The sequence below is a fragment of the Ipomoea triloba genome, chromosome 15 (genome assembly GCF_003576645.1).
Source record: "Ipomoea triloba cultivar NCNSP0323 chromosome 15, ASM357664v1".
In the NCBI taxonomy this organism is placed as follows: domain Eukaryota; kingdom Viridiplantae; phylum Streptophyta; class Magnoliopsida; order Solanales; family Convolvulaceae; genus Ipomoea; species Ipomoea triloba.
The window spans coordinates 9,072,446-9,096,648 of record NC_044930.1 but is presented as its reverse complement, the minus strand read 5'-3'; the positions used below and the strand labels follow the sequence as shown (position 1 = coordinate 9,096,648).

General features: G+C 33.9%; 1 protein-coding gene across 9 annotated transcripts; it reads left to right on the top strand.

Moving 5' to 3' along the window:
- Window positions 1-68: 68 nt before the first annotated feature.
- LOC116007226 lies at window positions 69-23,778 on the top strand. Of its 9 annotated transcripts, none has more exons than XR_004095217.1 (10): window positions 69-628; window positions 1,290-3,551; window positions 6,951-7,370; window positions 9,126-9,569; window positions 14,737-16,998; window positions 18,088-18,171; window positions 19,428-19,511; window positions 20,337-20,420; window positions 20,877-20,978; window positions 23,322-23,778. XR_004095217.1 is itself a non-coding variant. In XM_031247847.1 (10 exons), the coding sequence occupies exons 1-9, from the start codon at window positions 158-160 to the stop codon at window positions 20,889-20,891; spliced, it is 6,126 nt and encodes a 2,041-aa protein (XP_031103707.1). In that variant the 5' UTR covers window positions 69-157; the 3' UTR covers window positions 20,892-20,908; window positions 23,322-23,778. The 9 variants fall into 9 exon arrangements, 7 of the variants coding, with proteins under 7 accessions (XP_031103707.1, XP_031103703.1, XP_031103701.1 ...); XR_004095216.1 differs by having other exon boundaries at window positions 20,870-20,978; XM_031247847.1 differs by having other exon boundaries at window positions 20,877-20,908.
- The last annotated feature ends 425 nt before the right edge of the window (window positions 23,779-24,203 follow it).

The window sequence follows — 24,203 nt, the reverse complement described above, 5'->3', positions numbered from 1 at the left end:
CACATATCGAATACTTAATGCTCTGCTCTAAATATATATATATATATATCTGGAAGAATAGAATTTGCACCTCTCACAAATCATTTGCATAATTGCATTTCCTATATCTTCACTGTGAGACATAGAGAGAGAGAGAGAGAGAGAGCTGCTGAGAGCAATGACGATAGTGGTGGACAAAGTGCTAGAGGATCAGGTAGCCCAGGGAGTAAACGCGTTGGTCCAAACTGTAGCATACAACGTGAAGCTGGTTCGTGGCATAGATTCTGAGATAAAGGATCTCACCTCCGACATCGAAACCTTTAGCGCCAGGCTTATAGAAGCTTCCAAGAACTCATGGGCCACTGATCACCACGTTCTGAGAGTTGTTGTCAAAAAGTTCAGAAATGTTGTGAATGAAGCCCAGGATACGATTGCCGACTATGTTGCTCTGAAGGGGAAGCATGTAGACAATGTGTTCTCAAAATCTTTGGATAAGATTCCATTTTGTGGAAAGATCAAGGATTTTGCGAGTGAGATCCAGTCCATAAGGGCTAAGCTGGCTAAGATTCGGCAAGACCACGGAAAAGAACTTCTACAACTCATGACGTACAAAATCAATGAACAAAACAAGGGTCTGCTAACTCTCCAGGTATTTACACAGTTATACATCCTCCTATTATATATATTTCAAATTTAATTATTTCTTTAAGCAATTAAAATACTTTACCATATTCGATCACATGATAATTATATTGATGGGTAAGTTGCGCAGATTATGCTTTTAAGTGTTATTTTAGAAAGGGAAGCTAAGGCCGGCTTGAGATTTCTGGTAGATAGAAGAAATGAATTGTGGGGGTGTGTTAATTAAGCTATGAGATTCTTAAGTATTATATATATAGCAATTCCAACAGTTGATTTTTCTCCAGTTTTTGTGGGCCCAGACATTATATTCTATGGTCTTCAGGTCCTTTATAGCAAAAAGATAAGCTTGACAATAACCAACCGGATTCGATCTCTGATATTTCCTAAAATAAAAGTCACAGAGAGATGTTAACTGAACATAAAGTGCTTGACAAATCAGTTATCATCCTTAAATTTATGGGTAGGTTGAAATTGAATTGCAAATATATAGGTTCTAAAGTAAAATTATAACTTGTTCAAATAAAAAGATGGTTTGAGAATTTGAAGAGTACACAGTACATACTAATAATGATTTGGAAGCTAAGTGAACCTAATTGATATTTGTATTTATCACCTTAATTAGCACTTGGTTAGTATAGATTTTTAATGATCTTTCTTCAATTATTTAGGTTCAACCAACAGTAGAGAAAGACAAGGTATTTGGATTTGAAAATGATTTGAAGACCATAAAGGGTTTCATAGAGGCATCCGATAATTTTATTGTCATCCCAATTGTGGGGATAACTGGAACTGGAAAAACCATATTTGCCTCGATGGTTTTCGAAGAGTACAAATGCATTCCCGAAAATTTCAACAAGTACATTTGGGTTAATGTTTCACAAGATTTTGATAGAAAACAGAAATTCATTGACATAATCTATCAAATTACCAGTCGTAGAGAGGACATTAGCATGATGACAGAAGAAGGGTTGGCACGTGAAATTTGTCAACTTCTAAAGAATGAAAAGTACTTTGTTGTGTTGGATGATGTACGAAAAAAAGAAGATTGGGATTCTTTTAAAGTTGTATTCCCTACAAACTTGAAAGGAAGTAGGGTCTTGGTGACCTCCCCATATGGCAATGTAGTTGATTCTAACTGGAGATCACATAATTTAGAAAAGTTAAGCAATGGGGAAGGTTGGTTGCTATTGAAAAATAATGCTTTTGGTATAGAGGGATGCAATGACGAAGTATTAGAAAATCTGGGGAAAGAAATAGCAAATAAATGCAATGGATTACCACTAGCTCTAGTAGCGGTAGGTGGTATGCTACGTCAACGTAGGAATATTGCTGACTGGCAACGGGTTGCTGAAAATCCTTTTTTAGAAATTAATCAAGAAGGTCAAATCTACTGTGACCGAGTAAAAATGACTTACAATGATTTGCCTGATGAGAAGTTGAAAAATTGCTTCCTATATTTTGCATGTTTTCCCATTGGACATGAGATTGTTGTTTGGAAGTTGATCCATTTGTGGATTGCTGAAGAATTCATTCCAACCATAGATGAGCAGGGGTATGCTTTAGAGGCAGAAGTTGAAGCTGAAAAATATTTGAATGATCTTGTGGATAGAAATCTTGTGATGGTGGTAAAACGAAGAGTAAATGGGCAAATAAAAACTTGTTGTATCCCCAGCACATTGCATGAGTTTTGCAAAAGTGAAGGTGCAAGGATAAATTTGTTCCATGTAATGGATGAGGGGCAAAGATTAGATAAGAATATTTCTTTAACTCATGGGAATATATCTTCAACTCGTCGTCTTTGTTTTCACTCCTTTACTAAAAACAAATTTGATGTCCTCATCAAATCCTACAACCAAAAGAGGAGTTTATGCCCATTTGGCAAACACATCCATTCTTTGTTGTTGTTTTCCGATGGAGGGGATAATATTACTTTTACAAAAGATGAATTAGCAACCATTCCAATCACCTTTCCGCTTCTTAGGGTGTTGAACATTGAATTTTCCATTGAGTTTTATAGCTTGCTATCGGATGAGCTTGATATGGTCCTACCGAATGAGCTTTATAACTTACATCTCCTTAGGTATCTTGCCATCAAAAGCGATCTCAATTCCCTCCCAAATTCATTCAAAAATCTTCGTGGATTAGAGACTTTAGTCATCGAAACCACATCATCGACACTACAAATTGATGAAGGCATATGGAACATGGAAAAGTTAAGGCATGTACACACCAATACCTCTCTGCAATTACCACCCTTTCCTCCGAAAAGAAGCACAACTAACTCTGGAGGAAAAGACATCCGCACACTTTCTACAATATCGCCAACAAATTGTACAAGAGAGATCTTTCAGAAGACCCCCAATCTCCAAAAATTAGGTGTTCGTGGGGATTTATCAAAATTACTAAAGGAATCAGTAATAAGTTTTTTATTCGAAAGTCTAAAATGCCTTGAAAACTTGAAGCTCTATGGCCAGTATGATAAAGTGTTAACTTTCCCAAGTGAGATCGTGGATGCATCAAGGCTAAAAAAGTTGAGCTTCTCCGGCACACTTTTTGAGTGGAAAGATGTAAGAGTATTGGGGTTGTTGGAGGAGCTTGAGGTGCTCAAGTTGGATGACTATGCATTCAAGGGGGAGAATTGGGAACTAAGCAATGACGTTGTTTTCAAACGCCTTCAATATTTGCGCATTGGAAGGACGAACCTAATAACTTGGAAGTTGGCCACGGAGAATAGCTTCCCAACTTTACGAAGTCTAATCCTTCGAAATTGTAGCTCTCTTGAAAAAATTCCAGAAGCTTTTGCTAATGTTGATACCCTTGAGGTGATGGAATTGTTACACATGAGTGAAAGTGCTGTTCAGTCTGCAAAAGAGGTCAAAGAAAAGCAGCTCAAAAACTGTGGATTCCAGCTCCTCATACCCCCTAAAATGGTAAAATTATACTTCACCCCGTTGCTTACCTCTACTGTTATTGTGTTTGAAATAGCTGATTGTATGTACCATTAATTTAATAGGGTTTTCTACCAACAATTGACTTAGTCTGTTTGACTAATTAATTTTCCTCAATCTATAGACACTCGTAATTTCGTAGAATATGCTTCATATTATAGGATGATTATTTATACTAAATTACTAATTGACTAGGTACAATTAGTCCTATTGTGAGATGTAATATTAAGTTTCCAATTGGTTATCTATTGAGAAAAATCATTAGTTGTCAAAACAATTAAAACATTCATTAAATAATAATCTTTAGTTTGGAAGCCAATAATTAATACTTAGACTTTATTTGGTAGATTTTATTTTAGAATTTATAACTTTTTTTTAAGTTAATAATAATTTATAAGCTATTTACCAAAAAAAAAAGTTATAAGCTTTCTAAGCCTGTTGAAGCAATAACGCCTCCATTGAGGCTTGATACCCTCATTTGAGAGAGTCACTACATGCCACTTGACCACAAGGTTATTGACGCGCTGAGTTTTATAATAATAATAATAATAATAATAATAATTATTATTATTATTATTATTATTGTTATTATTATATTTAATCCATATAGATTTAAAAAAAAAAACATATACTAGTATTCTTTAATTAAAATTATCTCTCCCCCCTCCCCCTTCTCATTTTTACTCGTTTTTCTTTCTCCTTGTTTTTCCTTTTTCTTTTATTACAAGAGTAGAGTTTGGAGAAGAAAGAAGGGAGAAAGAATCATTTTGTATTATTTAAAAGGGTACTGAGGTTCCCTTTTAAACAGAGTCTGATATGGAATTTGACCCTGTAAGGCTGCTGAGGGTAGTCTATTGATGACATAAACTGCATGTAATATACAATCTCCCCAGAAACCATCTGACAGCCTAGCTTGAAACTTGAGAGCCCTTGCAACTGACAGAATATGTCCATGCTTCCTTTCCACTATCCCATTTTGCTGTGGTGTGTAGACACATGTTGTCTGATGGATAATACCCTTTTCTAGATAAAAACTGTCCATCTTGAACTCCTGTCCATTATCTGTTCTGATGCATTTGACTGCCTTACCAAACTGTGTCAAAGTAAAGGCACAAAAGGCTTTGACAAATGTTCTAACCTCACCCTTATTTCTCAGCAAATACACCCATGTGGCCCTGCTATAGTCATCCACAATGGTTAGGAAATATTTGTGTCCATATATGGTATGGACATGGTATGGTCCCCAGATGTCAAAATGTACAAGATCAAAGCAATCATTAGAAGAACTAGAACTAGTATTGAAGGGCAATATCTTTTGTTTGGCTAAATGACAGATATCACAATCATCAGTTTTATTCATTTTGAATGTCAAATTTGACAAAGACAATTGTTTCAACTTCTCATAGGAACAATGTCCTAATCTGGCATGCCATATGCTGCCAGAATTACAAGCATTAGCCCTAACATGTCCTATTCTATCACTACCAGGCATATCAGGTTTAACTAGATGATATAAACCTCTTTGCAGGCTAGCCAGACCAATCATCCTCCCACAGTCCTGATCCTGTATAATGCACCCATCAGAATATAGCAATAACTTGCACTTAGAAGTTTTAATCAATTCACTAACTGATATCAAATTGTAGTGGAAAGCAGGGACACAAAACACATTCTGTAGGATCAAGCTACCAGTATTGACTGATCCTATATGTGTAATATCAACCTTATCAGCATTAGGCAATTCAACAAACATTCCTTGAACTCTTTTTGCATTTGTCAACATGCTGAAATGACAAACAATATGATGGGTGGCCCCACTATCTAATATCCAACTAGTTTTGCATTTAGAAGAGATTCCAGAATGAGTACCTTCAAGCTGTGTATTAGGAGCAAANACTTCTGTTTCTTGGCTTCCACCCAGGTGGATATCCATTTTTCTTATAGCATTTCTCTGATGTATGTCCAGTGAGCCCACAGTAAGTGCAGACTGGCTTCTTGTTGCCGGGATGGAACTTCTTAGGACCTGACATGTTACCAGTTCCCTGAGCAAGAAGGATGCTCTCTGCTCCTTGAATTTCACCTGACCGGGGTAGTTGCAGCCCAATCACCCCATTATTAAACCTCCTTTCTTGTTGTTGAACCATCAAGAATGCCTCATCCACACTGGGAAGGGGCTTTGTCATCATTATTTGAGACTGAACAGAGGCATAAGTTTCATTGAGGCCTCTCAAGAAGACTGAGAGGTTATCATTCTCTAAGTGTTGTTGTAAAGTATCCAACAGTCCACAATCACACCTCTTGTCACACTTGCATGTAGGTAATGGTCTAATGACTTCTAGTTCATCCCATAAGACCTTTAGTTTTGCAAAATAGGCACTTACAGTTAAATCTCCTTGCCTAGTTTGGTGAATTTCAGCGTGCAAGTCGGAAATTCTGAATATGTCTGCCTCACTGAATCAAGCCTTCAGTGTGTTCCATATTTTCTCAACTGTTCCTTGCCATAGAATTGTTTGTGCAATCTCTGGGGAAATGGATCGCACAATCCATGTCGACACCATGTTGTTGCATCTTTTCCAATAAGGAAATTTCACTTCACCTACACTCGGAACTGCAATCGTCCCATCGACAAACCCTAGCTTGTTTTTAGACATCAACGACATCTCCATTGCCCTAGCCCAAGGGTGGTAATTCCGACCGTTGAGGGGTGTTGACTCCAGCACCAATGAGGGATTTTCATTTGGATGCAAATAGAAGGGATTAGCAGCATCGTTTGGATCGAAGGTTGCCCCAGCTGGGTTTGAATTCGGAACTACGGCTGGGATTGAATTCAGAACTGAGTTCATCGGCGTCGTGGCTGCCGGCGGAAATATCTGTGCTGGTGGAGCTGTGGGTGGTCTGGTTGTTACGCCGTTCCAAGCCATGGATGCAGCTCAAAGCTCTGATATCATATTACAAGAGTAGAGTTTGGAGAAGAAAGAAGGGAGAAAGAATCATTCTGTATTATTGACTTGATACAAGAAGTGCATATTACACTTATATACACAGCAATGTACTGAAGAAGGGAAATAACCAACACAAAATTTTCTAACTAATTCTAAGAGATTAACAGACACTTTTAATCCTCTAATATCTTTTCTATTCTTTTCTTTTCCTCTCCTAATTTCCTTCGTAAAATTATATTATTTATTCGTTCATATAATACAATATTTATTATATTAAATACCCCCCCCCCCTCTCTCTCACACACACACGCATTTGGGTGCTTGTGTCTTTTTGTCGTTCAACACTTCAAAACTTTTTTAGCATTTTTTTAAAACGCTTTTTTATCATTTAATTTTACGAAACACCTCTACCTTCAATTAGCTAGTTTAACAATTTCAGGGAGAGGAACCAATGACGGCAGTGACGATGATAGAGAAAGCGGGAGAGGAAATGGCTGAATATGTGGTACTGTCTTGTCGTTATTGGAGTGCTAAAGGTGAGTTTCCTGGCTTATGTTCGGAGTTAAAGGGTATGAGCTTGGATATCCAAATCATTAATGCCAGCCTCGATCAAGCTTACAACAATAATTCAATTGCATCTCTCGATGTTTTGATGCTCAAAACCTTTCAAACTATTGTGAATGAAGCCCGGGATGTGGCTGCCAGATGCTTCTTTCCAAAATATTTCAGAACCCTCACAAATGCGAGTGGGGTCCAGTCTGTTAGGTCAAAGATTAATATGTTTCGCCAACAACACCAAAATGACCTTCACTCCCTCACCAAAATCTGCTGGACCAATGTTCTTCTACCAACTGTCCAGGTACCACAAAACCTATTGTTAAATTATCATATTGTATCAAAGTGTTTCTCAATTTTTTTTTTTTTTTATCAAAGTGAGGGGTCTTATATACAGTGAGCAAATGTCTAGCCTCTGACCTCTGTGTTCAGTTGAGTTACCATGATTTATATCGTCGCAGATGTTTTGTCGGGGCGGGGCACGGGGACCTTGGGTTTGGGGATTCAACATTTTAGGAGGAAATTATCATATCTCAAATTTGTTTCAGCAATCACAAAACATATATGATCATATTCGGTTAATTGCATTAATAAATTAAAGAAAAAAAAACAGAGAACAATTTAGAATAAGGAGAAGAAAATTAAACTTGAATCCCCATAGAGAAAAAGAGTATTGTGATGTTTTTAATATCTAACATGTATGAGAATCTCTAATTTTAATTTCTTGAAAATTTAATTTCAAGGAATGTGTTTGGGAGGAACCATTTTGTTGAAAAATTAAAATTGTATGTTTAGTTTCTAGATTTTTTTTTCCATTTTCCTAGAAAAATAAAAATAGAAAATGTATTTGCTTAGCATTTTTTTCATTTTCCATTTTGAAAATTATTTTTCTTATTTCCCTTCTAACAAAAGATTTGTAAAATAGTTTTTACTTGTTTTCTAGATTTTTTTTCCAAATAAAAAAGCACACGTAATCTAATCTATTATCATTATTATTATTACTTACAAACTTCCACCTAACTTATCTATCCACTATTTTTTTTTTGAACGCGCTATACACAGAAATAAGTATCCAATATTATTATTACTCAATGTTAAAATCATATATTGAAATAGTTTTTTTTTTTTAAAAATAGTATATTAATTTTAAAAATATCATAGAATTCTTTATTATTGAAGAATTCATAATTTGGATAATCCATAAGAAATCATATGAATCCCTAAACATGGACAAAAGTAAATATATATTATGCAAAGAACTTGTGATTAAGTGACATAACTGTGGCTCAAATTTTTATTTTTTATATGAGCAGTATTTAGGTAATCAATAAAATATAGAGCAAGTTAAGAGATATCATAAGAAATTACAAAAAAAAAAAGAAAATCAATATTTAAATATTCAATTAATTCTCCTTTAGAGTATTTAACAAAAAAAAAGTAAATAAAAAAAAAAAAGAAAATCAATATTTAAATATTCAATTAATTCTCCTTTAGATTATTTAACAAAAAAAAAAAAGAAGTAAATACGATATGATAAATTCGATTACGGTTTCTAGATTTGTGCGTGTGTGCATATATATATATGAGCATGTTCTACTATAGGTCTTATTTGGTTATCGACGGTTAGCGGGTTGTGTTAACGGTTATCAAATAGTGGATTGTATTAGCGGGTTTGACCAGCGGAATGTATTAGCGGTTTGTAAAAAGATGTTTGGTAAAATTAGTTGTTTAGATTAGCGGTTAACATATAAATGATCAAAACAGTATGCATATATTTAATAATTTAATAATAATAATAATGTAATGTTTTTAAATTTAAAAAAAAAAAAAAAGGAGAGCCACGCACAGCGGCTCCCGTAAACCCCCGCTTATCCCCTTAGTTGAATATTTTTTTTAAATGGTGGTTTGGAGCAAATTCGCTGCTCCAAACCTTCATTAACCAAACATTATTTTTAATGTTTTGACTAAAGTTAAAACACCGAAAATGGTAGATCCGTCAATAACCAAACACAGCCATAGTCTATAGTTATATCACATTCAATTTCGTATTACTTCACAGATACAGAGATCGATAGGAGCGATAGAGGAAGTAGAGCTGGCGGTAAACATGCTAGTACAAACTGTAGGAGACAATGTGAACTACATTATGAAGTCTGAGATAGAGGACATGACCTTTCAAATCAAAACATTTACTGAGAGCTTGGTGGTAGCTTGCAAGAGCCCACTGGCCAATGAAAACCGTGTTTTGAGATTAATAGTAAAAAAATTCGGAACACATGTGAATGAAGCCAGGGATGCAGTTGCCAACTACTTTGCACAGGAGAAGAAGCATGGATTGGCTAAAGCTTTTGATAAGATTCGGCTTTGTGGAAAGCTCAATGATGTTGTGAGTGAGATCCAGTCCATTAAGGAAAAAGTGAAAACCATTTGCGAAGACCACAAAGCACACCTTCAACACCTCCAGGAGGACTACAACAAACGTAGTGATCTGCCACCTCCCAAGGTACCACAAAATCTATTCCAAATTATCATATATCAAATTATTTGTTTCAATAATTGCAATACAAGATTACATATTCGCTTACATCAATATGGAATTTATGTATGTGTAAGTCGCAAACTTCAATTTTATAATGAACCTCCTTTATTAAAAAATATGATCTTGATGAGAGCTGAATGTATTGTATTAATTGAATAAACTTGATTACAAAGATACATGATACATAAATATATATAGTGAGGGAATCACAGGAAGACTAGGACAGGGAGTCATAATCTAACTCAAATACATAGAGTTCTAATACTTTCCCTCAAGCACAAGGTAAACTAGTATGTAACCTGTAGCTTGTCTCTAAAAAAAAGAAAATTTAGGACTAGGTAAAGCTTTTGTAAATATATCAGCAAGTTGATCTTTCGTAACTCTGTCTCTGACAAAATGGTAATAAATTTCAACATGTTTGGTGCGAGCATGGAAGATTGAATTTGCACACATATATGTAGCACCAAGATTGTCACACCATAACTTAGGAATAGGATTATCATGAATATTGATTTCACGTAGCAAAGATAAAATCCATATCATCAGCACAAACATCTGCAAGAACTTTATACTCTACCTCACTAGAAGATCTAGCAACAGTAGTTCTTTGTTTCTTACAAACCCAAGACACAAGATTGGTCCCAAGAAAGACAACATAACCACTAGTAGACTTATGATCTTCAGGACAACCAACCCAATCAGAATCAGAAAAAGCATGAAGTTCTCTTGACACTGACTTTCTTATTCGCAAACCAAAAGTAATTGTTCCTCTAACATACCTCAATACACATTTTAGTTGCTACCAATGTGATATTGTAGGAGTATGCATATGCTGACAAAACTAATTAACTGCAGAAGACAAGTCAAGTGGTGTGATTGTGAGATACTGCAACGCCCTAGCCATACTATTGTACTGTGTAAGGTCATCATACAAATCTGCATTGAAAGGAACATATTTTGAGATAGGAATAGGAGGAGCTAGAGGCTTGCATTCTGCCATAACAACACGTTTTAAAATATATGTTATGTACCTCTGTTAAGAAAGTAATATTACATCATCACATTTAACAATTTCAATCCCAAGAAAAAAAAATCAGGTTCACCAAGATCCCTAATCTTAAAAGCAATAGACAGTTTAGAAAGTAAATTATATACTAAATTCCGATCACAAGTATATCATCCACATAAACCAACAGATACATAGAAGTAGAATCCTGCGAATAGTGAAATAATGACACATCTGTCTTTGATGCCTTAAACCAAACAGATAGTAAAAACGTGTGTAGGCGATTAAACCAAGCTTTAGGAGCTTGTTTTAAGCCAAACAGAGATCATTTTAGCAGACAAACATGATTAGGGGTGTTAGCGAATAGAGCTTTCAACAAACTACTCGTGTTCGTGTTCGGTAAGTGTTCGTTTATGTTCGTTTATTAAGGTAAACGAACATTAACAAACAAAATTTAGAGCTCGGTTAATAAACGGACAGAGTCTAAACAGTGGTAAGCTCGTTTGCTAAGAAATCGTGAACAAGCTCGTTTGTGTTTGTTTAGTAATGTTCGCGAACAAGCTCGTTTAGGTTCGTTTAGTAATGTTCACGAACAAGCTCGTTAAGTGTTAGTTTAATAATTTCTGCAAATATGTTCACAAGCATATATAGTTGTGTTGCTTGTTTGGTTATTGTTCGTGGACGTAGATTATGTCTTGTTCACGAACGAATTGTGTTTATGAACATGTGCAGATGTTTGGTAATTAAGTGTTCATGAACATGTGCAGATGTTTGGTAATTAAGTGTTTATGAACCTCTCCATGAACATACACGAACATGTTCATTAACGTTAACAAACACGTTCGTGAACGTGTTCGCGAACATTAACAAACACTAACGTAACGAACGCTTAACAAACGAACAAGAACAGTATTTTCAAAAACCTTAACAAACGAACACAAACACGAACACTCTAAAATCCTTAACAAATGAACATGAACAACCTCCGTTCGTTTATGTTCGGTTCGTTAACTGCCCTAAACATGATTAGGGAACTGAGAATCAATATATCCAGGTGATACCCGGATCGTTAAACAGACAAAGAAAGACCCGGTGAATTTACCAAAAAATATATATATATATCCAGGTAATTGATGCATATAGACAGTTCCAGTCAGATTACCATTTAAGAAAGAATTATGAACATCAAGTTGTCTAATAACCCAACCAGATGATAAAGCCAAAGATAAAAGTAACCTGACAGTAGTGGGCTTTACCACTGGACTTATAAATATATCAAAGAAATCATGTCCAAGAACCTGATTGAACCCTTTTGCTACCAACTAGATGCTCATTGGGATTGCTTCCTAGGACTTGATAGTCCAAGTTTTGATCATCCATGAATTTAAGGTCTCGATTAGATGGAAGCTCATAGAATATTTCCTGGCTTGTCCCCACAAGTAATTCATTGCTCGTGCCTTAAATGCTCATAAGAATGATTGTCTTTATCATTCTCTCAGAATTTTCCTTGAATGGTTTGCTTTAACCATTCGGCGTTCTTAGATATTAAGAGACAGGCACTTCCATGATTCGGCCTCTATGTTCTCTTGGTCTCTTTGCCATGTCTTCGGCCTTTAAGTCTTCTGATTTTCAATGACTCGTGCTTCAGCAATCTAGTCTTTATTAAGTAAAACTTAGTAGTACCCGGCTAGTACTCGGCCTATTCTATTACATCAACTAGCTCATGAACTCGTCATGTTCTAACATATGCAAGCTAAGGTAAAACATTAGGGGCTTACAACACTTTTCACAACGCAATCTCGTACACACTCCCACTTTGAAGGATCCAAGAGAAAGGAGGATGAATCCATGCAAGTATACAAAGAAATGCAATCCTACTTGGGTCCTATGCAAACCTCACAATGGTGTAAGAGGTGATTTCTGAAAAATTTTCAACCAATTGAGTGTATAACACCCCTTTCTCAACAAATGAAAACAACACATCCATGAATTCAAATGCACATCCTATCTACCTAGTCTTTACAAAAGTATGACCACAAAGAAGGTACATGGTACTCACAAGAATCCCAATCCTCCCCACACTTAGACCTTGCTTGCCCTCAAGCAAGACAAATCATTAAGCAAGCAACTAGGGTAGGGGTGGGGACGAAATGTGGTGAGGCATGCAACAATGAAGCAATCATATGAATGGGTCATGGTCAAATCATGCAAGAATAGGGATTAGAGGGTCTAGAGAACTCCCTTGGAGTGATAGTCGAAAGAAGTGAATTGTTTTTCCACTAAAGTTCCTTCTTCTCGAAGATCATGAACCAACAAGAGATTACCTATCAAATGAAAAATCACACAATCAATAGAAAAAAATTAACAACAAAAAAGTAAGATAATATTGGGTTGCCTCCCAAGAGCGTCACGTTTAACATCCTTGGCTCGATGCAACTTTCGATCCATTATTCAACCATACTTTGGACAGGGACTAGCCCTTTCACCCATCCACTCTCTCCTCAAGGTATGTCTTCAAGTTCCGGGTATCAACAAACTCTCGAACTCTTGTGGTTGGCACACCCTCCTTTCAAGATAAGCAACTTACCACTTCAAAGACCTTTTTAGATCCCTCCCTCATTTCTTCTTTTTCTTTTCCTTCATTCTTTTTTTTTCTCATTCTTTTCAACCTCTTCTTCCACACTTTCCTCTCTTGTCTTTTTACTCTCCTCTAACAACACATGTCTCTCCACAACTTCTTCACTCTTGCTAACTTCTTCAATACTCACCTTATCTTCCTCAACTCATCTCTCATTTCAAAATCATCGCCATTCATTCCATCCTCAACCTCATTTACTTCACCAACAACATCAACAATAATATTTCCAAGCTCAACACAAGAATGAACACATGGATCAATACAAACATCAAGGTCGTCACACATATCACCCCGAGATTGAGCACAAGAATTTATAAGAGTATTGACACAAAGGAATCAAATAAGAACATACTTAGCTTCCAATTATCATGAAATTATATGAGTTTGATATCAATTGTGCACATAAAAGTACTAAGAATTTGCACTTATCAAAGACCAATTAGCCAGAGCGTTTGGAATCATATAAGAAATATCTACATAATAAATTTTGTCGTTGGTAAGTTCTTTCATGCAAGACTTAGATCTACTGGACCAGATCTTTTGATTAGAAGATTCAAGAGAAATAACGTTTTATTTTTTTTGTCTTTACAAAAACACCTAACACAATACTATTACGATGTAAAATTTGGGGAGTCTAATTCCTTAAATTATAAGAGATAACATCATCAAAACCTATACAAAATATAATTCCTAACACTAGTCAAATACTTTAGTTTTCTAAAGGACATAATTTGAAAAATTTGTTTAACTATAAAAGTCTATTCACCCACTACTAGACATTTATCACACTTTTGGGATCATCAAAGCACAAGTTCGGTTCATTTGTGTAATTCGTGGAATACAAAGTTAGTATGTAGTGGATTTCCCTCCTAATGTATAAAGGGAAGAGTGGAGTAGAGAAATTACACAACTTTTGAACGCCTATAAATCTTTCTCTCTCAATTTACATTAATATTTCTATTCTTTCTTAAAAGGTTTTTGCACATCAAAATTGTCACTACTACAAATTTCTAAAGTATTTTGACTATCTACTTAACACTTCAACATAGTTTTCAAATGTTATATTGAGAGATTAACCCCGTTTAGTCTATCTCAAAAAGAATTTTCTTCAAAATTGAGAACAAGTTTTAAAATTCTTTATAAGTCTATTTACCACCTCTAGACTTTTATCTTAACCCATGACAATCATAGTACATGGATAAAGTCAAGAAATTTAAGTTTTCTCAGTATAAGTGTGTTAAAACAAATAATCTTGCAAAAAAAATTAAAATTTTGTTTTCTAAGCAGAGTATGCATATATGTATAAATCTTTATAAAATTTGTTGATATATGTGAATTGAATGGGGAGGTAAGATTATTTGATCGAACATGAATTTATTGCGTGTAAAGAAGCTATTGTTTATCGTAAGTGCTTTTTTCAATCCCACTGTTTCAATAAAAGTTAGTTATATTCCTTCAATTGTACTAATGATTGAACATGAATTCAGGTTCGCGCGAATTTACGTGAAAACAAGATTGTTGGCTTTAATGATGATTTGAAAACCATAAAAACTCGATTAATGGAAGCATCCAAAGATTTCTTTGTCATCCCAATTGTGGGGAATGCTGGGACAGGAAAAACTACATTTGCCTTAAAGATTTTTGAAGACGCAGAAATCCAGAAATATTTCACACATTGCGTTTGGGTTCATGTTTCACGAGGCTTTCATAGAAAACAAAAATTCATTGAAATTCTACATCAAATTTCCAAGCAAACAGATGACTTCAGCATCGCGTTAGAAGATGTGTTGGAAGCTAAAATAAAGGAAATATTAGAAGATAAAAGATACTTCATTGTATTGGATGATGTGCGGGAAAAATATGACTGGGATTCTTTAAAAGTTGCATTCCCTACAAATTTGAAAGGGAGTAGAGTCCTGGTAACCACTTGGAGCGGAAATGCAGTTGATTGTACTTGGAAATCTCATAGTTTAGGAAAGTTGAGCAATGAAGATGGTTGGTTGCTAATAAAAAATAATTTTTTTGGTACAGAGGGATGTTGTGACACATTAATTGAAGAGCTTGGAATAAAAATAGCAGAAAAGTGCAATGGATTACCACACGCTCTAGTACTGGTAATTGGTATCCTACGCAATTGTATAACTTCTGTTGATTGGCAACGAGTGGCTGATAATCCGCTTCTAGAAATTAACGGAGAAGACCAAAGCTATCATGCGTTAGTAAAGTTGAGCTATGATGATTTGCGTGATGAGGGCTTGAAAAAATGTTTCTTATATTTTGCATATTTTCCCATGGGACATGAGATTGTTGCTTGGAAGTTAATTTGTTTGTGGATTGCTGAAAGATTCATTCCAATAGAAGATGATTACTCTTTAGAGGCAGAAGTTGAAGCTTCAAAATATTTGAATGTTCTTGTTAATAGAAATCTTGTGATGGTAAAGAAAAGAAGCGCAGATGGTCAAATCAAAACATGTTGCATTCATGACACATTGCATGAGTTTTGCAGAAGTGAAGCTGAGAGGGAAGAGTTATTCCATGTAATGGATGAGGGGCAAAGATTAAATGAAAGAATTTATTTGGAGAGACTTTGTTCCTACTACACTATGAACATATTTGATGTAGAAAACAATAATCCATCTGATTCATTCTCCAATCTCTTCAACAAAAGGATGGGTCCACGTCAAAATGGTGAATATGTTGGATCTTTGTTGTTGTCCTCCTCACAAAAGAGTGAGATTCCTTCGATGCCAGAGCAATTGGAAACCATCATAAAAACCTTTGATTACCTTCGGGTGTTGAATATTGAATCCCTCAAATTTAGCTCACTGCCAAATGTGCTTTATTCCAAACTCTTGATCAGGTATCTTGCAATCACAGCTGATATCAGTTCCCTCCCCAAGTCATTCAAAGATTTTCTATGGTTGGAGACTCTGGTGATAAAAACTACAGAAAGGGCGCTACAAATTAATGGAGGCATATGGAACATGGAATATCTAAGACATGTGCGCACCAACAGCTCTACGCAATTACCCTCTCCTCCCAAAAGAGGCAAGCATAGCCGTAAACACACAGATATCCTCACACTTTCTACCATATCACCAGGAAGTTGCACAAGCAAGATCTTCAACAAGACCCCCAAACTCCAAAAATTAGGTGTTCGTGGGAACTTATCAAAACTTTTGGAAAAAAAGAAAAACGCTTGCTTGTTCAACAATATTCAAATGCTAGAACGCCTTGAAAACTTGAAGCTTCATGGCAACTCTGAGAAAGTAGAGTTGAAAGTCCCAATGGTGGATAAGTTTCCAAGAAGGCTAAGAAAATTGACCTTGTCTGGTACATTGTTTCAATGGAGTGACATGACTGTATTGGGATCGCTGGAGAAGCTTAAGGTGCTCAAGTTGGATGACAATGCATTCTCAGGGGAAGATTGGGATGTACGCAATGATGTTATTTTCAAAGGGCTTAATTATTTGCGCATTGGAAAGACCAACCTCAAAACTTGGACAGCTGTGGAGCTAGAGAAAAGCTTTCCGGTTCTAGAAACCCTAGTTCTCAGAAATTGTATTTCCCTACAAAATATTCCACAGGATTTTGCTAATGTGGACAGTCTTGAATTGATGGAACTGTTTGGCGTGAGTGAAAGGGTGGCTGATTTTGCAAGAGAGATTTGTGAGAAAAGGCATGGCAAAACAAATGTCAAGATCAATGGATTCAACCTCTTCATCACTCCTCTTCCGTCACAAGCAACCGTAAGTCTCTAACTTCAATTTTTCCACACTTTCATAATCTTTTTCGGAACCTTTATAAGTGTTTTTTTTTCCTTCTTTCAAGAATTAAACAGTAAAGATGAATTTCATATTATTTTTAAATTTCCATACAACTTCAAATTGTAAGGTGTGCTAAAACTTCATAAATTTGTACTTTTACAAGAAAAAAGAACTTTAATTGTAAGTTCTATTAGATTTATGTTTTGATGGTGGGATTATTTGAGAGAATGAGTGAAAGTTACTCCAGTAGAGGTTGCAAAGCATGTTAATTATTTAGTAAAAAAACGAATTGCAAATTACTAGAAAGTTTGCTTAAAGTTTTTTTTCAAATTTTTATTCTTTAAAAAAAACTTTTTGATTTAATTGAAGTGTTAGAATTGAAGAATTTGAATTTTGTTATGGCTCTGTTTGCCAGAGCTTATTTAGGAGCTTATAGCTTATTTTAAGCTACTAATAAGCTATAAGCTCTGTTTGGTAATGTTCCTAAAATAAGCTAGTAGCTTAAAATAAGAGCTTATTTTTGAACGCTATATTAGGTAGCGTTTCAAAATAAGCTAGTAGCTTCCTAACTTTTTTCCATCTTTAACCTTATTATTTTAAAGAAATGACATCATTTACCCCTTCCCAATTAAAACCTTTTTGACTTTTTCTCTTCAATATGTTTGGTTGTAATTTCAATTTGACATTTGTGTTTGAACATTGATTTTTGTATGAACTAATCTTATGAATTATAAACATTTTATTTTCCTTTATATGTTTTCAAATATATGTTCTTACTTTATATTTTTATTAAAATATATTGATTTTACTATTTTATATTTTAATATATAAATAAACTTATTTAAATTTAAAACTATTTAAATTGTATGAAGATGTCCTTTTTAGTATTTTTACATTTATCAGCTTATCAAAAAGTTAATTTTACCAAACACTTTTAAGCATAACAGCCAGCTTAATAGCTCTTCAAATTTCAGCTTCGAGCTTATAGCTTTTCAGTTTTTAGCTACTTTTCAGCTTTCAGCTATCTTTTCAGCTAGGTTTGCCAAACATAGCCTATATTAATCCTTACAGGAACATAACCAAGCATATGGGGTTGAAAATGTCAACACGAATGGATTTGAGCACCCCAGCACCACTACTTTGTCAAAAGAAATTGTAAGTATATTGTCCTGCATGCCCTTTTCAACCATACAACATAATCTTTAGGGAGATTTGAATTCCAAAGTGTGCATAAAATTAATTATAAATTCTATTAGATTGATGTTTTGTGGTGATATTGTTTGTGAAAATAAGCAATATATATGTCAACAAAGGTTGCAAATATTAATTATTTAGCAAATAAAGAAATGTGAATTACTAGAGAATTTGTTCATGTTTTCTTTTCAAAACACCTTTCGATTTAATTGAATGATAGGTCATAGGGGAAGAATTTAGTAAACCTTTCTTTCAATATATTATTCCTATACTACAAGTACATAAGAAAGCATATATATGGTAAGGAAATCAAATTACTATATGGATACAAGTTCTTATATTATGGCTTTGTTTGGCATGCCTAGCGGAAAAGGTTGCTAACAGTTGAAAACTAAAATCTGAAAAGTTAGTAGCAGCTAATAAGTTAACTAAATGAAATTAAAGTTTTTGGTAAAATTAATTGTTGAATTAGCTTATAAGTGTGAAAAGACAAAAGGATAAACAGAGATATTATGATTTTGATTGATGAAGGTTAGGTGGTGTGAATTTTGTAAATTAATAAAAATAAAAATCGAAAAAAAAGTTAAAAAGTAGCTTATTTTGAAGTAGCATTTCAAAATAAGCTATTATTTTAAGCTCTCCCTGTTTTACTATACAAAACTTATAATTTATTTGTAATTTAAAATAATTTATAAGCTCTAAAATAAAATCTACCAAACAAAAAGATAAAACAATTTTATTTCCAAGATAGAGTCCACAAAAATATTAGATAGTGGATTGGGTTATATTAAATAGATCTTCAATTTAATTTGAATATAAATATTTTCTATTAGATGAAATTGACACTAATTTTTTGTATATTTTGAAAATTTATAAAATTACTTGTAAGTTTTATTATATTTATGTTTCTATGGTGATATTGTTTGAGGGAATAAATATGATGTATGCCAACATAGGTTGCAAAATATGTAAAGAATTGTTAATTACTAGAAAGTTTGTGTAATATTGAAAAAAAAAATTGTTTTGAAGTTGAAGTCAACAACAAGATTCTAAGTTGGATTTCAGTGAGAGACGTCTTTTGGCCTAGCTTATTGATTTGATCCGTTTATTTATGTGTAATTAACCTATGTTAGTTTATCTATTTATGGTTCTTAAAGTAATACTCCGATAGAAGAAGGGTTTGAATTATTTTCTCGTTAAATATATTATTCCTATAGGTACATAAGCAATCAAATGGAGAGGAAAATGTCAACTTTAGTGGATTCGATCACCACAACACCTCTACTTCATCACAAGGAATCGTAAGTAGAGTGTCTTGGCTTTTTTAACCATACAACATAACCTTTAGGAGATTTGAATTCCAAAGTGCGTATAACATACATTAGATGTAAATTATAATATGAGATTGATGTTTTGTAGTGATATTGCTTGAGAAAATAAGAGATATATGTCAGCAGAGGGTGCAAAATATGTTAATTATATAGCAAATAAAGAATCGTGAATTAATAGAAAATTTGTTTTTGTTTTCTTTTCAAAGATTGAATTAAATTATAGGAGAAGAATTTAGAAAAAATTTCTTTCAATATATTATTCCCAAGAAATCATATGGATTCTTATATTTAAACAATTTTCTTTTCAAAGATAAAGTCCACAAAAATATTAGATATTGGATTGGGTTATATTTCAATTTAATTTGAATAGAAATATTTTCTATTAGATGAAATTGCCTCTAAGTTTTTGTATGTTTTGAAAATTTATAACATGAATTGTTGTAAGTTTTAATTATTATATTTATGTTTTGATCGAGATATTGTTCGAGAGAAAAAAAATGATATATATGCCAACATAGGTTGCAAAATATGTTAATTATTTACAAGATAAAGAATTGTTAATTACTAGAAAGTTTTTGTAATATTAAAAAGAAATTGATTTAAAATTGGTCAAGCGATTGATTTTCACAAGATTTTAAGTTTGACTTCCAGTGGAAAACACCTATTAGCCATCTTGATTTGATCCATTCAGTTATGGACAACTTATGTTAGTTAATCTATTTATGATCCTTGAAGTAATATTATGGTAGAAAAAGAGTTTGAATTGTTTTCTCGGTAACTATATTATTCCTACAGGTACATAAGCAATCAAATGGGGAGGAAAATGTCAACAACAGTGGATTCGACCACCTTAGCACATCTACTCTGTCACATGAAATAGTAAGCATATTATATATCCTTTAGCAAATATCTTACACATAAAGATTATACATAAAATAATCTTTTACTGTGACTCAAGGCGCTTGTGGTCCTCCAGCAAGGCCTTGAAGTTAGTTTCCTATATGGGTCACACTTGTGTGAGACCGTCTCACAGATCCTTATTCGTGAGATGGGTCGGGTCGGGTCGAAGCACCATGCAAATGTCACACTTATATGTGCAAATATGTTGAAGAAGATTTTCCCTTCGAATTTAAGATAGATACTATACCACTGAATAATTAATGCTTTGTGCAGCTTACACGATATAACAGTATAACTATAACAGTACAGACAACTAAATTGGTTCATTGTGATAAATTATGAGTAAGTGCAAGTATAATTACTAATCAAAGACTTGATTATTAGTTATAGACATTTCAAAGAGCCTTTTTTAATTTGTGCCTAATCAGAATGCAGAAAAGATGCATGTGATGGAAGAGTCATGAGAGGTAGGCTCCAAGCCTCAAGTTTCTAACATAATCAGTCTACTTGAGCAACTGGCGCAACTTGTAGCAACAAGTAATTGTTTTTTTTTTTTTTTTTGAAAGCAAGCAACAAATAATTGTTAAACTATGTAGATTCGAACTAATTCTTATTTGGGTTTAAGTAATTATATAGTATGAATCATTTCTAGCACAAACATTTAAAAATGACTTGTCAAATAATTGAGCAACTGGTGCAAGTTGTTGTAACAAGACAAATGATGACAACCTAAATTACTGGGGTTATATAAGGGACTTAAAATATTCTGCATACCATTATTTATTTATTAAAAATTATTTTCTCAAAAATTTTAAATTTTTTCTTCTTTCTATACAAGATTCATCTCACATCCATCATAGTCAAAGAATGACAACATTCTTTGTTTGACAAAATAATTGGAAAACAAAATTCGATGAGAGAGAGACAAATGAGCACCTTCTTCGCAAAGATTGATTTTTAACTTTGAAGACATTAATCATTTAACTACAAAGAGTCAATACGGCTTTCATTGAGACTCGATCTCATGACCTCCCATATGGAAGAATCACTACATACAATCTAAGTACAAAGTAGTTGGCAGGTGCTTGGCTATTTATATTTACATACATATATTAAAATAGGGCCACATTGCATTGGCATTTGGTACGGTTCAACAGTCATTTTGGCACAATTACATTTTCTTATATTTAACTGCCTAATTGCATTTTTGTATTACTTCAATTACTTATTTAACCTTTATTCTAATTAGTAAACTAAAAATTTCAAAGTAATAACTATTATTTTTCTACCAAAAACTAATAGTTTTAATAAAATAACAATTTAATTAAATTAATTATAATTTAATGCAAATATATAATATTGAAATTCTCAAAAGAAAAACCTGCACGTTGGCCCATAAAATAAATTGCTAAAGAAAATTATTTGGTGAAGAATGGCAAATTAACCGATAGTGTCAATTTAAATAAGATTAAAGAAGCTGGTCACATGAATAAATATATAAGGGGTGTTTGGCAAATGATTAGTAGTTGATAATTACGTTGATTAATTTAGCTCATAGCTGATTGGGTTAATTGGTTTGATCAACTGATAGTATTAGCTAGTTGTAAAAGAAGTGTTTAGTAAATTGACTGTTTACTTTTAACTTGTGTTTGAAAATCGGGAAAGGTTTCCGGTGTTTAGATGCAATTGGAAAATCCAGTCAACGGAAACATTTTCCGTTGACTGGGGAAAATCTAGTCATTTTGGCAAAAATGACTTCCACTAAAAATTGGCGGAAGTCATTTTCCGCCACACTCAGAACAACATTTCCAGAACAACCGCCACACTAGCTTGTGTGAGACCATCTCATAGATCCTTATATGTGAGATGCGTCGGATATGAAAATGTAATACTTATACTGAAAAATATAGTGCTAATGGGGAATAAAGTGTTTGTTAATTATAGGGGAAATGTAATATTTTGGGGACAAATGTAAAATTTTTACATTTTGATGTAAAACTAATATATTTTTAATCAAAAGTATTACATTTTCTCTTATAAGTAATGTTGACAAGTGTGAAAATGTAATACTTATAAATCAAAATGTAAAACTATTACATTTTCTCATATAAGTAATAAACATTTTATTCATTTTTAATATTACATGTTCCGGTATAAGTATTACCGGTGGCGGATCCAGAAAAATGTCCTGGTGGGGGTGAAACATAAAAGAGGTAGCACCACGCCACCAAGTTGCTCCTTTATATGGCAGGTTGTGGGTTCGAGCCTCAGCGATATTGACTCTTTGTGCTTCAATAGGTTGAGAAAGTAGTAATGAACATATATTACATTGTAATAGAATTGGTAGTATTAAAAAAAAAATGAAACACTTAAAAGGAATATAGTCATAAATATTGTTAGATATATACGAAAAATAAAACAAATCAAAACTTTATACAAATATTAATAACAATATATGAAACATAATTAATTTGATAAAATAATTCAAATAGAAAACATATTATAAATTACAAATCTCATTATTAATTTTTTTAAAATTATATATATAAAACTTTGAAGAAGCTACAAAGGAGGATGAATTGCAGCCTTGAGGATTCAAACCATCGCCCTTCTTTAAGCAAAAACACACTCCAATCAACTCAACTAACTAATCAATTCTTTATTTATATATGTTTTCATATATTTATATCTAAAACTATTCTATACATACATATATATACAAGGGCTATATGGGGGTGGGGTGGGTGAATGGGGACAGCTGCCCCTGATACACATGATTTTATACCTTTATTTGCCCCACGAATCAAGAGTTTTGTTGCTTATTTTCTTTACCTTGATACATTTAAGACTCGGTTGTGTGTTATATTTGATCATGTTCAGTTTATTCACCAATGAGGAGCAAAGGAAGGATTTTCTATCAATTTGGACCAGTTCTCGAGACTTAAGGAATCCACCCCGGGCCGGAAAGGAGCAACAGAGCACAAAAGAAGTCAGAAAAGGACCATAGGGCCGCATCACGGCCAGCCTCACGGCCGTGATGCCGGCCGTGACCTCCGCTATGGACAGGCAGCCGGCCACACCGCATCACGGCCACGATCCCGGCCGTGATGGCGGCCGTGACCCGGCTGCTGTCCAGTATTTAAGTGGCGTTTTCTGATGTTTTGGGGACTTCGAACCCTAGTTTTAGCCCAGTGCAGTTTTTACCTTCTTTAGAGTTTTCCATAGCATAGAATACAGTAGATTTACATCATTGAATTCAGTTTGAAGCTTGGAATCATCGTTCGGATCAGTTTTACTTTGAAGAATTGTTAGTAAAGTTTGCCCTTTTATTCTTTAATATTGCAGCTATGTCTTCCATCTTTATTTCTTGCTTTGCTGTGTTTACTCCCATCATGAGGGAGTAATTCTTTTATGGGTTTGGATTAGGGGTCCATTGTTAATCTTGATGTTCGATTTATGATTTATTGCATAAAGGGATTGAATCTTTACCTAGGGTTTATGTTGATTTGGGGATTTCTTTGCACTAGTTATTGGTTTGTGGCCACAATTAATTGCTAGTCTAGGAGAGGGATTCATTACAATGACAGTTGGATGGAGACCTCGAGCCTTACCAATTTCAACCTAATTTTCCTACTATGAAAGTAGAGGTAATTTTGGGGGCTTACAATGCTTAGGTACTTAAGGTTATGATTGATACATCACGAAGTGGGGCAATCTTAGCCTAATTCTCTTATTGATTACGAAAGTAGCTGAGTTGAATTC

Bases quoted from the DNA above. Each gene is read 5' to 3' on its own strand.
- LOC116007226 (XM_031247841.1), top strand. From the start codon at position 158: ATGACGATAGTGGTGGACAAAGTGCTAGAGGATCAGGTAGCCCAGGGA. The intron at 7,371-9,125 runs GTACCACAAAAC...ATTACTTCACAG, and splicing joins TTCTTCTACCAACTGTCCAG to ATACAGAGATCGATAGGAGC. The intron at 9,570-14,736 runs GTACCACAAAAT...ACATGAATTCAG, and splicing joins GTGATCTGCCACCTCCCAAG to GTTCGCGCGAATTTACGTGA.